The 15074-nt window shown below is 35.0% G+C and overlaps 1 protein-coding gene across 2 annotated transcripts in view; it reads right to left on the reverse strand.

The window, feature by feature from the left end:
• ADGRB3 (adhesion G protein-coupled receptor B3) overlaps nucleotides 1-15074 on the reverse strand; it is a 470155-nt gene that overhangs the window by 172891 nt on the left and 282190 nt on the right. For both annotated transcript variants that reach the window (XM_086608299.1, XM_086608298.1), the window contains one exon: nucleotides 10477-10520. In XM_086608299.1, the coding sequence (XP_086464425.1) occupies nucleotides 10477-10520 (44 nt within the window). The remainder of the gene's footprint in view (nucleotides 1-10476; nucleotides 10521-15074) is intronic.

Below are 15074 nucleotides of genomic sequence, written 5' to 3' on the forward strand. Positions count from 1 at the left end.
AGATATAATATAATTCACATCAAGGTGTGTTATTTCAAGATTGCTATATGGTATCTAATATAAATAACATTAAAAGCATTTGGACTCTGACATCAGATGAATATCTACTGCACTATTTAGCATGCCTTGCTGTGTAGTACAATAAAGAAAATGATGTTTCATATTTTCTGTTGTTGTTCTTGGGGGGATGGTGGTAAATACGTTTTGTATGCTTATTCCTCAAAGATTTTAATCTGCGTGTGTACATGAAATGATGGAGTATGTGTGTGAGTACACACACAATTTGTGTATCTAAAACATCAGATGCTTGACTGTCCACCTACAAGAAAAGGGAGAAGATGCCGGAAAATGGGCTGAAGACGAATGATGTGTGTAGAAAAAGATACTATTGACTTTTTCCCTGTACATGCTACAACTTTTAAAGTATAATCTGCTTAAAAAGAGATTGGACTGTCTCCTGAATACTACTGACTCTCTCGTTATATAATTCCTGTACTAGCTGCATGGCACTGTGTTGGTTAAATGCAATCAGAAGTTGTTCAAATGAAATAATTCTTTTGTGTTTTAAATAAACCTTTTTGGTTTGTGTTATTATCTGACATTTGACATATTTACTGTCAAAGCTATTTTGATACTATATTAAAACCATAACTTCTTTTTGTGAATAACCATTTAAAGCTGAGGTGATATCAAAGACAGTACTCACTGACATTTTAAAAAGACATTGAACAGATCTATATTGTGTTCAAAATTGCAGTCATGAAGTAGCATAAACCTAAAGCATTTAGTTTTAAGTCTAGTCAAAATAGTGTACTCTTTACAGGGTAAGCTCACAAATATATCAAATTCATTATAAGGAGTGGCTTTGTTTTTCTGGTTATGTATTGCTCTATAGGTTCATATATGCAATCCCTTGATTATTGACATTTAAGTTGATGCCAGACTCCTGGATTTGTGCCAATACCTGTGGATTAATTCTGGTTCTACGGTCCCAATCTGGCATGCTGTTTAAGCCTGGGCCTTCAATGGATCTATTAGTAAACTTGCCATCAGGAACATATTTATGTTAAGTGGTGAACTGATAGTAATGTGATAGCATTTTAAATCAGGTTTTTGATATAAACAAGATATTTCTGTAATTTAAAAGGGCAAACATTTTGCTCTGCTTCCACAGAGTTACGGAGAGATGGAACAGAGAAGACAACTGCTAGAAAATGCACTATTGGAATAACATGTAGCATTGTGAATCATAACCATAGCCTGTGAAATTTAAAATTCTATTCTCCATTGCTTAGAATAATAGCATGGATTGGAGGAGGTTATCCCCAGCACATGAACTTCCATGCATATGTATATTACATCTAGTTAACTATGCAAGAAATCTTTCTTACTCAAGGTTATCAGAAATGATGATAACATTAAAAAATCATCACAAATATATCATGCTTTCAGCTAAAAATTTATTCAGCTATTATCTAGCAGCTACACAACAGGTTTTTTTTTTTTGTGAAATTGCTTTGCTTGGAGCTGTGCATCTAGCAAATTACCTTCCATTTAAACTTGTTTAAATCCTGATGTACATTCGTATTATTCTCATTAAGGTCTGGCCATCCTGTATAGCTTAAGCGTAATAAAAGATATTATATTCAAATTAAGTGGTAAGTAGTATAAATATTGTCCTTGCAATCTTTAAAACATTTGGAATTTTAACTGATAAACCCCCAAAATATTATTTTAAATATTTTATCCTTGTTTCTGGGCATTTCAATTTAATGGCCAGTTCATACCAGGTATATTCCTTTAATTAAACGTCAGAAAATGTGATGTTGGCCTCTACTGTTCCTGTTCTAAAAGAATTCAACCAGCCTAGCTCATAGAAGAGCTGGTAAGTTTTGTACTCTCAGTAAGTAGAACAAGGCTGATTTAAATATAGCAAAAACACAGTACATGGTAAACCTACCCCACATATAACCCCTCATATATTGGAAGATAAATAGAAGTTCATATACAATTTATGCTTTCTCTGTGCTGAAATGGAGTGCACGATGAACTAGTCCTCATTTATTGACTTGATGTTCTCTTGATCTATTTACCCGGTATACTCAGAACTGTTTATGCAGAATGAGATTCCGAGTACCACAGAAAAAACACTATGGCATGGAAGCATGGATAACTAAGGATGGATCAACAAAAAGATATCAAGAAACTGGTTTATCTCATCTTAGGTTTTGCCACATATGAATGATACAAGTGCATAGCTACTATGCTACCAACATTTCAATGAATTTTTCTGAATATTGGCACGTTTCAAAGGACGAAAGTCTTAAACGCACCTTCTTTATCCATGCTGCACTGATCTTCTTGTCTAGATTCAAATTCTCAAAACATCATTCATGAAAATAACTCTATCTTTTAATGACAATGGTGTCTGAAAGTCAACCACACAGATATATATATTTGTCTTCTTTTTTCGAAGGATGGCTTTCCCCTAGATAGGCTTTTTCCAAAATTTTAGATTGAATACTGACCGGATTTTGCCAGTGAGGACATAAAGACATTGATTGATGTCATGGATAGGCACGTGAAGGTCTTTGCTTCCCTCTAGTGACTGGTCCAGGAAGAGATTTAACTGAATCTGCTCATGTTGCTCAACTATGGTACAAAGATTCAGCAAAGGATTAATTTAGTGTTAAGATACCTGTGAGGTCAGTGAGATGCTGATGCAGCATTAAAGGTGTATACTTGTGATAGCATTTAATAAAATATGGCAGATTTAAACTGGACATGTGTTCGACTGTTTTTGATGAAGTTCTACAGTTTTATCAAGCAGAGATACAATTTCAGATTTGACAATTCAAGAACAACTGGGGACACTCTCTAAGATGCATTTCAAAACACTGTTCCAAACATGTCTTTTAAGACCATTTTGCCACATAAACACCTTTCTTGTAGAAAGACAGACCAGACTTTGATGAATTACATGATGTTTGATTTGTCAGAGAGAATAGTTATTAATTCAGAAGATTTCAATCAGATTTAGATCCATGCATTTGGAAGCAAAGACAAGCAATCCTACACTCTGCAAATGCTCAAAAATGCCTTGTGTTATATTCTCCTCATAATATTACTAAAAATGGGTATATTTGTACTGGCTGTAGTTCTGTCTTTTTTATACCGACTGCAAGTAAGTTTAAAAGAAACAAATACATGTCTGTGCAAAACTACACATGATCTACTTACAAGCAATTTATGCACATGATCTGTGCCCCTATTGCCAAAGGAATAGGAGAGAATGGCAGAAGGATACTTCCCACAGCTTCTTCTCACATGGATAAGCATTATTCCCCAGATTTTTCATTTTCTTAGGTGATGCAAGTACATTTCACTTTTGTTTAAGGACAGCATAATACAAGGACCTTTAGTGCTGCTGCACTACTCCCGTTGGATAAACAGAGTTAAATTCTCCAGGACTGGCAACAGTCACGAGTTCATCAGAATGAATGAGAAAAAAAAAACAACACAGAAATATCATTATAAAACTATTTAACCTTTAGAGATCTGCATCATGGTAGAGAAACGATAATGGTTTTGAGAACAGCTAGACAGCATTCTCAATTAGGACTCAGGAATTTGGAACTCTAACTCTACCAGGGTTTGATGAGTGACCTTGAACAAACACCTTTGTTCCACTATGCCCTAGTTTCCCCTGTCTGTACACCAGGGAGGACAATACCAACCTCTGTGTTACGTTGCTTTTAAATCTACAGGTGTAACACTTCAAGAGTTACATGACATAAATGAGAAAGGGTGGTAAACTTTTGCAGTTATAATTGCATTATATTGTACTTTTGGAAGCTGTATTGGATTCAGTGAATGCTGTTTTCCCGTACAGTTCAAGTCCAGCACCATGCTGGATTCACGGATCTCACCTGCTGCATTTCTTGGTGAGGTATTACTAGGGAAAACAATGATCATATTTTATTTGACTTGATAGCATCCACGAATTTTTCTGGGAATATAGATACAAAACCAAATGATGACCAATTTGTTTTCTGTTCTAAAGTTTATTCAAACTGCTTAATTAATTTCTGCCCTTATTTTACACTAAAAAATCTGTCAAAAGTCCAATTCAGATCTTTAAATTTGATTATGAAGATACAACCACTAGTTCTTTTTATTCACATTTCAGAATTATAATTGTCAGATATTACGAGAAAATACTATTTTTAGTTTCTGAAAATCTACATTTACATAAAGGCAATAAATAGCAATTGAGTTCTCAACAAAGGGAGTTGATTAATCATCCAGCAAAAATTAAAAAGAAAGTGAACTTATTAGCAAGAATTAATTTGATTTCCTTTTTTTGGTATAAATCTCAGCAGGCCATGTAAGTTCTGTTCATGGACGTGTAGGTGTTAGTGAAGAGTAGTGTTATAAAAAAGAACTAAATTATAAATTCCTCCCATATATACTGATTCATTTTGTGTATGACTTAAGCAAAGAAAATTTCGGTCTGACTCTTTTTCAACATAAAGACACTCCATTTTATATTGTACAATATCTACATATTTCAGAACCAAGTTCTTCTGCATAATCTTAGCAGTTTGTAAATTTAAAAATTTTTAAATTTAGGTCTTGCATGGCTTGAGCAGTGTTTTGCCACTTGATCTGATCTGATTCAAATCAGTCAATGCCTTTTGGCCGCCTGCAAGGGAGTTTGGATCAGGTCTTTCATTCCATACTGTTTTAATGTAAAAGAATATTATTCTGTAGAGTCCTCCAACCCTTTACGCAAGACTACCAGGAACAGAAGATTTTGTAGTGTACTATTACACATGTTCCATTACGGAAAGTTTATCATAAAAGTAGGCACTCCAGGAGGCATTTATCTTTTGAATAAGTTCATGAACGTTAACTCTTCCATTATATCCACAAACATAAACATAAAAGCTAACATGGAAAGCAAATTTTCTTCCTTGAAAAATACAAAAGAAGCAAAGTCTGAAAAGCTGGACCAACCAGTCTGGCTGAAATCAATGGAACAAGCAAAGCTTCAGCTGGCATATATTGCCAAACTATACTTACATATATTGCTGTCATTCAATTTTTATCCTACTTACAGAAAAATCTATTGCCTCCATATCTTCCTGGTGACAAAAATAATACAACTATAAAGTAATATAAAGTAAGGAGAGGCTACTATTCATATTTCCAGAAGTAAATTCTGAATTAGGATATTATTATATATTATTTGATTATTAGCTTGAGACATTTTAATGTGTTATAAAGAGTCTTCTTGAACGTATTTTCAAAGGCCTGCAAGGCTAGACCAAACAAAGAGTAACTGTACAGTCCATCATTGTAGTCTGAAAAACTAAAGTGGCGAGGAAAGGGACAAAGTAGATGAGTTTTCCCTGTCAATTTTATCATGAAGCAGCAAAGTGCAAAAGTTGTTTTGCTGATACGCATGTAAGCTTGCATCCTAAAGCTGAGTCCCATTCTGCCTTATAAGCAAATCTGTGAGAAAATCAAAATCAACTGGTAGACTCTTACAAATCTGATCATGGATTATTCTCCACAATTGTATCCAGAGACAATGGAAGAAAAATAATTAAAAGCTCTAGGAAATAATTAACAAAAAGTAAGTGTAAACTTTATTTAACCCTTTTTTTAATTGAGGATGTTATAATATGTCTGGAGTGCAATTCTGAAGTTATATAAATGTATACAATTTCTCATTTCTCATATATAGGTTTTTATAGTTTCACATAGCTTCAGGGTAGAAAAATCTAAGCTACCATTAACGTAAATTTGTATGGCAATGAAAATCTCCCACTTGTCCTAAACTAAAACTGAACCAGGTCAAAATCCTTGCAGTATTAAAAACTTCAGCTAATTGTGTTGTACTTCTGCCAATTGTATATTCAGCAGGCACAAACTGTTATGAGTGCACATATGGACAAATAAAAGGCTGTCATACTGTTACAACATCCTTCTGCAGCAACTGGCAGAAAAGAGCCCCTGAATGCTAAAGCTCTTTCCTTACCCAGTGCTGTGAGATGTCATGTTACACCGCATACAGCTGTGGAGCACGCCAGCAACAACTGACACTGTCCTGTGGAGAGCACATGTGCCCACATCACGTCCAACACATTTCTAAAAGAACAAACACCAGCTACATCGTTTTGCTAACCAGTCGATGGCTATTGAAACTCCCATGTGAGATGTCACCTCCCTCCAGTAACCCACCACATCTACCCCATCTTCCACATCCTCATTGTGATGGTGTTAGCTGAGGGTTGCACGTGAGGGTGGTACTTGTGATGCTCAGTACTCTGGCACCCAGCTTCCAGACTTTTACTGTGTTTTGAATTCTGCACCCTGATTCAAGTGTCGAGTGGCTGGGTCCACTAAGATGAGTGACTAACTTTGTCAGGCCAAAATTTCACAGATCCTAGAGCTCCATACAAGCTATCTGTGATGGGAAAGCAACAAAGTTCAAGAGGACTGTTCAGATAGCCTACAAAACTGCCACAGTAAATGGCATTTTTAAAATGGAAATGTATGCATGTATATAAGGATTCTTTGATTCCCTGTGCTTACACAGCCTTGCCCAGACTTACATAAAGCAAAACAGCACTAGGAAAAAAACACTGACAGTGATATGGGTAAGATTTAGGTGTGGCATGGTGACAAACACATGGAAAGAGTGGTAAAACTAAATATAGAGGTGCTGGGAATCAGCTTCTCAGCCCATGAATATTTTCCTAAATAATATGGCAGAGTTCCAGCAGGACACATTGTGAGTAACACACTTCAGAGGAGCTGACAGCTCGGTGGGCATGGGCTGCTCCTGTGAGGCTGAAAAGTGTGTTTGAAACTCCTCAAGTAACTTCTGTAAAGAAAAAAATTGAAGGGCTGGTCCCTGAGGTCCCCAGGATTATTTGCTGGTTGAGGCTGTCTCTGCCATCTCCTTCTCTTTTCTTCTTTTTCTTTCCGGAAAGGTAGGAGGGACAAGAGAAAAACTTTCAGAAGTTTGGTTTCATCTTAAAATCTTTAAAATCACTTCTGTGGGGTGGGAAAGTCAGCCTTAGTACCTAACCAATTTCTTTTCTTTCTCTTTGTGGACTGAGACACTGGAATTAATGTTATCACAAACAGTTCCTGACAGCAGAGATAGTTTATTTGTGTCAGACAATGCAAAGCAGAAAAGATACATCTCTTTCTTCAGTTTTTGTTTCGTTGGTTTAAGGAAATAAATTGTTTCTCCTCAGAACGTCAATTAGAAATATTCCACGTTTTCCTATGCACTGACAAAAGAAGCATTAAGTATCCTAAGACTTTACTGAAGGCAACATTTAGAATATGTTTTCTGAAATGAACAGATGAAGATATCACTCAGATTTCTGAGGCAGAAAAAATCACCACTTGCATACCATTGACGCTACCAGCCTCACGTAGAGAAGTTGGAAATATCAAAGGAAACATCAGAACTCATTAACAGCTTGGTTTCACTCAACACAGACAGATAAGTTCTATATTTTGTGAGAATCAACTGAAATAAAATGCTGAATTATTGAATTTGAGCTTGCCCTTTATAATACCTGACATAATACTTTATTCTTTAGTTGCACTGTCTTAATATTGCACACACATTTGACTAGCTGCCTATGGAGAAGGCACAAGCCTGCCAGCTTGATAAATGGAAAACCTTATAAAGTATCATCACAGGGAAGAATCACTGAATTTCATAGAAATAACGGATTAAACTGTTTTTGTCAAAGTTAGGATGACCAAATTGTCACAAATAGCAATGGCAGTAGGATAGGTTTGATGACCTGATTTGATTAAACAGCTCACAGATTCAGAATTTTCTTCAAGGATGGATGACAGGGAACTCTTAATCACTGATCAATCTCCTGAGAAGCATGCCTGAAACCCATATAGACAAAGTTTGCCCTGCTGTTGGAAAAGTATTAAACTGGCAAGATCCGTGGAAGAAGAATCATTTACCAAATGTGGACTTGAAATGCAGGCAGATAAAGATGTGGGAGAAGCAGCTAAAAAGGTGGTAAACTGCATAAAAGGTTACTGCTGGCTGTAGGCTGATGATAAAAGCAAACACAGTTTTCATCTGAAAAGCCTTTAATTTAAAACACCTGTCTCAGCATAGACTACTCATTAGTGAAGTATGTTCAACTAAAAGCAGTCTATTTTGGTTGGGTTTATTCCAAAATCCTTGTCAAATCCTGGTTATGCAAAAATTACCCAGTTTGGAAGGACACAAGCACAGCACAGCTCTGTAGGATCTGCAATGTGGATGAGGCTATTAATCCATTAAATCCAGTTGCCTACTGCTGAGAATGGCTAATTCCCGAGACTTAGAAAAAAAGTGGAAAAAATAAAAGAAAAACAAACCACCAAGATCCAAACATCATCATGGGCACCTAACCAATTGTATAGTCCTCTACATATTTATTTACTAAGATTTATGAATTATAGGAACTGATTCAGCATTATTGAGCTTTCATGATAATTTAAAACTCACAGTGTCAGAATACAAATTCTGAACTATTACTGAGTAAATACAAATAAAATATTCCAAAAGAAAAAGAAATAGCATTACAAAAACAAAATTATGAATCAACTAATGCTCCCACAGCTAACATTAGGGATCTTTTCCTGAAGGATGGAGGAAAAAAGTAGAATTTTGCTCTTGCTATTACACACTAGATAAGAAATAATGAAACGTTCTTATAAAATAACACATAAACATGTGTAAAACAAATGATGATGGTGTCCATGCAGACCTTACTGATACATCACATCTTACTGTGAATTGATAGCTCATATCACTTTTCAAAACTGATAAATCTCCAAGAATACTACCAATCTTCAAATATTGTAACATCTTCAATAGCTACTATTAAATAATATGATTAGAACAGATATCCTTCAGAATACAAAAGCATTTTTCTCTCTCAAAATCTCAGACTATTTGATGTAAGCTTTATCTAAATTTTAGATGTTTCAAAAGCTCACTTTTCCATTGAAATTCCGAAGCATACTGAAACCAGTACTTATAGGTAGCACTAAACTTCTCTATAAATACTAACGAGAAATGCATGCAAAACAAGTGGCAAGCACAAAATACATTTGTTTGCGATTGCTTCACACACTCATCCCAAATACCTGCATGAAATCTTTCAATCCTATTGTTAAATCCACAGCATTTTTTTTTGGTAGTCTAATTCCATGCAAATATGCCTTTGATATTTCAGAGCAGTGAAATCAGAGCATGTGCTCTGAATACACAGTGCTTAAAGTAATGCATGTAAAAAATGGCAAATAAAGCACTGTACTACTACTGTGTAAGTAAAACGTTGTGAAGAGGAAACAAAGAATATGTTCCAAATGTTTTGCATTCCATGTGTACGTAATATACATAATATCAAGTCTTTCTTGTTCTTTATTCTACACATTTTACAGAACTGGAACATTATGATGCTGCTGACAAATAACTGCATTATGATTCTTTCAGAGACGCGTTGACCACGGTACTACTTGTATTCTAGTATCATGTCCAAAGTTTCTCATTCCTATACTGTAACGTTGTTTCTCAGCCATCAGTGCACTGATGTAAACCCAGGCTCAAGGATAAAAACACTCACAAAATCAAAGGCATATAATTTCTAGCACTGCAGATTAGTCTGTAGTATAAGACGTAAATAATATACCTGGACAAGAAGTACAACATCATCTCAAAAAAAAATTAATATGACAACTACACAGGGATCCTTTTTGAAACACTTAATCTGTATTTAGACAAAATTCACCTTGACTTTAACAGGACATTTACTGTAAAAGACTAATTCGGCAAACTACAAGTGCATAAACTTGGAATTCTTTTTAAACCACACTGATTTTACCGCTTTACTTCTTTACAGTGACATTTTTTGTTTTGCTACAGAAGGGATACACACTGGAAAAAGCAGCAGAAGATTCCTAGCAAGCCTTCACTATTGAGTATACAGCTATTATTTTACTAAACTAAAACAAAAATTCGTACCAAATCAAATGAAGATTGCTGTGAGTGTCACACTTGAAAACCACATTTCTCTCTGCAGTAACAGAAATGAGAGCCTTCCTTAGTTATCTGTCTGATTGTTTACCACTTGCTTGTTGCCCAGCAACTACCATCAAAGAACTACATTTCTTAGACATCCTCATTTTAATCTTGAAAAAGCAGATTAAAATTACTATGTGAGTAATCCCTTTCTGGTGAGATATTGTATTATTTCAATTTACATAGGTGCAGAAAGGAAGCCAAGTGACTGGAGAATCCAGTACTTTCACCCTGTGAAAGGTTCATTTTCCCTGCCCCCGTACCGACCCGTTTACTGAGCAACTACTTAAACATTGTTACATAATTTGAAATATTTGAGCTATAGCAATAGAAGCAAACGTGTCACTTACGTTCTTGAATCATCCCACAGCACACAGTAGGGATTCAATGTACCCTAAGACGAAAACAAACAAACCTATTAGTTACTGGTATACAAAAATATATGTCATGCTTGACCTAAACATTTATTTGGGTCACCTCCTACGAGATCACACTTATACTCTGATGAATTGATGCCACTGAAATTCCAAAAGCTTAAGGTTAATTCTGACGGAGTATTTAAAAAGCACTTGAACCTTGAAGCAGATTATTTGCTGTATTCACTCTCTTAGATAAGGTAAGGATAAAGCTGTCTATTTGGAATACCCTAGTAGAATTGAAATACGAAATGAGAGTTAATCTGTTAAGACAATTGACTTGACTGAACATTTCTGGGTGTATTTAGAAGCAGAACCTTAGGCCTCTCAGCAACTTGGATGTCAAAACCAGTAATGCCATTAAAACTTTTAAGCATGTGTTAGGCAAAATGTCTGGAGGCTGGGATTTCAGATAACCCCACATTCAATACCCATGTCCTTTTGTCAATTAGGTCTTAAACCAGGAGAGACTTTTGCTAAAAATATTTTCTTTTTCTTGAGCTTTATCCCAGATCCAACTTCTTCAAAGTCAGTGGAAGATTCTGACTTGATTTAAAACACGATGGGAATCTATGTTTACTATACATCATTAAACTGTGGGTAATGTTTTGGGAAATTGAAATGTCTTTATTATTACTCACATTTATTTTACTGCCTATGAAGACCTGAGACAAAATTAAAGTTCAGCTGTTGTCCCTAAACTTCTAAATCTTCCTCTATCATACTCAGATTGGCTTACAATTTCTTGACTGGCTAAAAATATCAAAACTGCATTGTGGTTCATCATAAACACTGGATATAAACTATATAAATAAATTAGTTATAAAATACAGAATTAAAATGTATTTTTTAATAAAATCACAAGTGATTTGAAGAAACAGGTGGTATATACTATTTCTTATGTCAACGCTAGTGCAGTTCTCTGATGAACAGTGTTGGTGCAGTAGATATAGTTTCATACAGAAAAAACACATCTTGATATTTCATTCTGACAAGTGTTTTATTTATAGAAAAAACATGGCAGCCTGTGAAGTAAAAATCTATTAAATATTTAAATTCTTCCATCTACCTCTTTGTCAAACATAAAAAAGGTCCTTCTGAAGATGCTTGTGAGGGAGGCATTTAGGGAAATTTTGATCCTCTACTTCAGCATTTTGCTGACTGCTTTGAATTTAATAAGTAGAGTATAAATATTTAAAGCCAACATATACTTATAGCACTTTATATTAACATAGCGCTGTGCAAACATAAATAAAGGTTGTTCCATTCCCTGAAGTATTTATAATATAAAGAAGAGGAAAGGAAAGAGGGCACAGGAGAATCCACTGAATAACAGGCCCACTGAGATTCAGGGACCAGATCATGCATCGTTAGCCAAAAGCTTTCAGATACATTGAAGAGTACGAATTAAAAACAATGGAATGATGTTTCAAAATTAACCTTTTTTTAAAATTCCCTTTATAAAGAGTATTAATTTGTATCCTAAGACTGAGTGAAGAAATTCTACTTGCAATCTGATACAGCTATATGCATATTAAAAAATGTACTCCTATGGTTGAATTGTAATAAGATATTGCATATCTGAGACCTGAGACCTGTCGTTCCTAGTAGCAGATATCATACAGTCTATGCGCTCTATTCCCACAGTGCAAGTAGACAGAATACAAAAACATGTTCAGAAAAAATATCCATTATAAAAAAATCTACAAAATAAAGGGACATAAAAGCCTTTGTAGAAAGCTGAAACATGATAGAACTGCTGTTCTCAGATCACATGCTTCACTCTCTTTGAAATGTATTCAAATGAAAAAAAAAAAAGTATGTTTGGCCATTGCAGTCACTAATGAGAGATTAAGCAGAAATATGGAAATCAGGATAAATATTACTTCGGTTCTTTAAGAAGGTCTTGTGTGAACGTTTGCTCTGCCAGGCATGGCAACTTGCAAGGGCACAGCAGCCTTTCAGACTCTTTCCTCTTTTGATATCCTGATCAAACACCCTTCGAGCCCTGCAAGGACCACAAAGAAACAGTCTTCCTATTTTCTTTTTCGCCCTTAACCTGTTGCTCCTTTTTTCGGAGTCTTTTGGAGTCTGGCCTCCTGGCAATGTATCCTCACACTGCTGCTGTTGAGCTACCTCCAACAGCCATTGCTCTCCGTGAGGGCAGCAATCTCATCACAGCTCTTGCCAGTTAATTACTTAGCTGCAGCTAAGGAAGCAGCTACTGTGTCCATTAATGTTTACGACTGCTGCGGTATTGATTTATACGCTACAGTACAGGACTTGGATATCTCAAAAATAGACATATGTGTGTGAGTGTGTACGTATATATATCTCTGCCTGGCATATAAAACTGAACTTTCGAGATGTGATTGGCAACTCTGACAGCTATGCAGCACAGTGCCAACTGTGTTTTGTAGCCAGAGTTTTCAGTCCCATTGAAAGCTTCATGTCCTACGCTACTGCTGGCTCGTCACTTTAGTGTCCCTGGAGTAAAATTCTGTGCTGTCAGAAGGTGAGAGTTCATATTCTCTCTGGAGCAAAGAGGATTTTGTTGGAGTTGTGCAGTTTTTAAAAGATTACTTCGGTGTCTCTCTAATCAAACTACTGTCAAAATGTGATCACATTCATCAACATGTTCACTGTGCGTCAGACCAAATATCACGTTCCCTAAATCATGCTTTGCAACCCACAATCTCACTGTGGTCAACTGTCTATTTTATTTTAATTTATTTGCGAATCCAAATACCATGCTATATATTCCAAACAGCACATGGAACTGCGATTTACACTTCCTCCAAAAAATAATCCTCTGCTTTTATTAATAAACTGGCTAATTTTGATATAAAATGAAGTAATGATGAAAAATTTTGAATAAATGGATATTTTAAGGCTACTTTAAATTAAACATATTAACTCTTATTAAATGATCACATCTGCCCATCTTTTTTTCAGAATGTCTTATCTACTTAATTTCATCAGTGGATGGGGCGGTGAAAGAAAAAATATGTGAGTACACTCCTATATATTAGCAGGCATGCTCTAGACGTTGCTTAAAAATTAGTCATTAAATCAATTTGGAAACAAACTGTTGTGAATAATAAACAGCATTTCAAGAACAAAGGTTTGAAAAGAACAAAAATAACAACAAGAAGAGCCATTCCTAAAAGATCAGATGAAAGAGAATGCCTGTATTTTATTTTCTGTTTAATAATTAATCTATTTAATTAACATGATTAATCTGAGCCATTAATATATAGTGCTCAAACACTACAGACACATTAATATTAGTTTTATCTTTCTATATGTGACATATAAAGCTTGTTCTATAGTAATATATTATAATTAAATAAATTCTCATTTTCATCTGAGAAAATTATAGCAAAGAAGACTAGAATCAGATTCAGTCTGAAGATGAGAAACACTCAAACCTACAAAATAGTATTTCTGTGCATCCACGCCTTAGTTCTTTAAATCAGAGTCCCATTATGGAGGCTAAGACTTGAACATTAAAATCACCAAACATATGAAGACATTAAAATTGTAAAACTGGTTTCCATTTCAGATTTTCTAGAGCAATATTTTGCTGATCTAGCTCTTCTATCCCAGTGTATTGAGATCCTATATAAATGTACTTTGTAAGTTCAATTTAAGGAGTGAAAATTTGTTCCAAGCACTTGATGCTTCTCTGGATTAAATTATAGCACAAAAACTGAGACAAAGGGAAAAAAAAAAATTGGCTCTGATATCTATAGGCAAGGTTATTGTCTTTTCGCCTTGTCAAGACATGATCTAATGCAATACTCATTAATATTCTGTTACTGAAAGATTGACAAAGCGAGGTGACAATCCATGTCTCTACTTTGACTGTTTTTAACAATGAAGTTTAATTTCCTTTCTGAGATTTTGAAACTTGGCAAAAACTTGCTGCATAAATTACCCAAAGAAATGGATTTAAAAAAAAAAAATTTAAAAAAATTCCTCTCCAAGTATTTTCTAGAATTTCAGCTTCTGAGGACAGTGCTTCAACCTTTCATTAGTCTAGCCTTGCTTGTGTTGTGCTGATTTTAATAGCTTGCATTTCACTTACAAATATTTCCAATGCTGACATGTTGCTTACTAGTATCGTTTGTTTTTTTATTTTTAAATTTGTTTTCTAGCAGAAGTGACCAAAGCAATTACAATATTATTTTTCCTATCTGACACCCCACACTTGTGCAAGTAGTAATTCCAATTTCAAAATATAGAAATAATTCTCCAATATTCCTTATCTACAACTCATGTAAGTAGCCCCACAATCATTGTTAAAATGATGGAAATTAAATCTAGCATTGAGAAATACCATAAACTCTTCCTAGTAATGATCTTAGTAAGATCAAAACTAGTATTTTACTTCAAAAGTGGTTGTTTTTTTTCCTTATATATGAGTGTCCCAGTTTTAGCTGGGACAGAGTTTTTTTTAACAGCCAGGAGAGCTCCCTGTTTTGGTTTCACTCAGAGGCTCACTCTGAGAAGAATGTTGATAGCAAGCT

This window comes from Tauraco erythrolophus, chromosome 2 (assembly GCF_009769465.1).
Source record: "Tauraco erythrolophus isolate bTauEry1 chromosome 2, bTauEry1.pri, whole genome shotgun sequence".
Classification (NCBI taxonomy): domain Eukaryota; kingdom Metazoa; phylum Chordata; class Aves; order Musophagiformes; family Musophagidae; genus Tauraco; species Tauraco erythrolophus.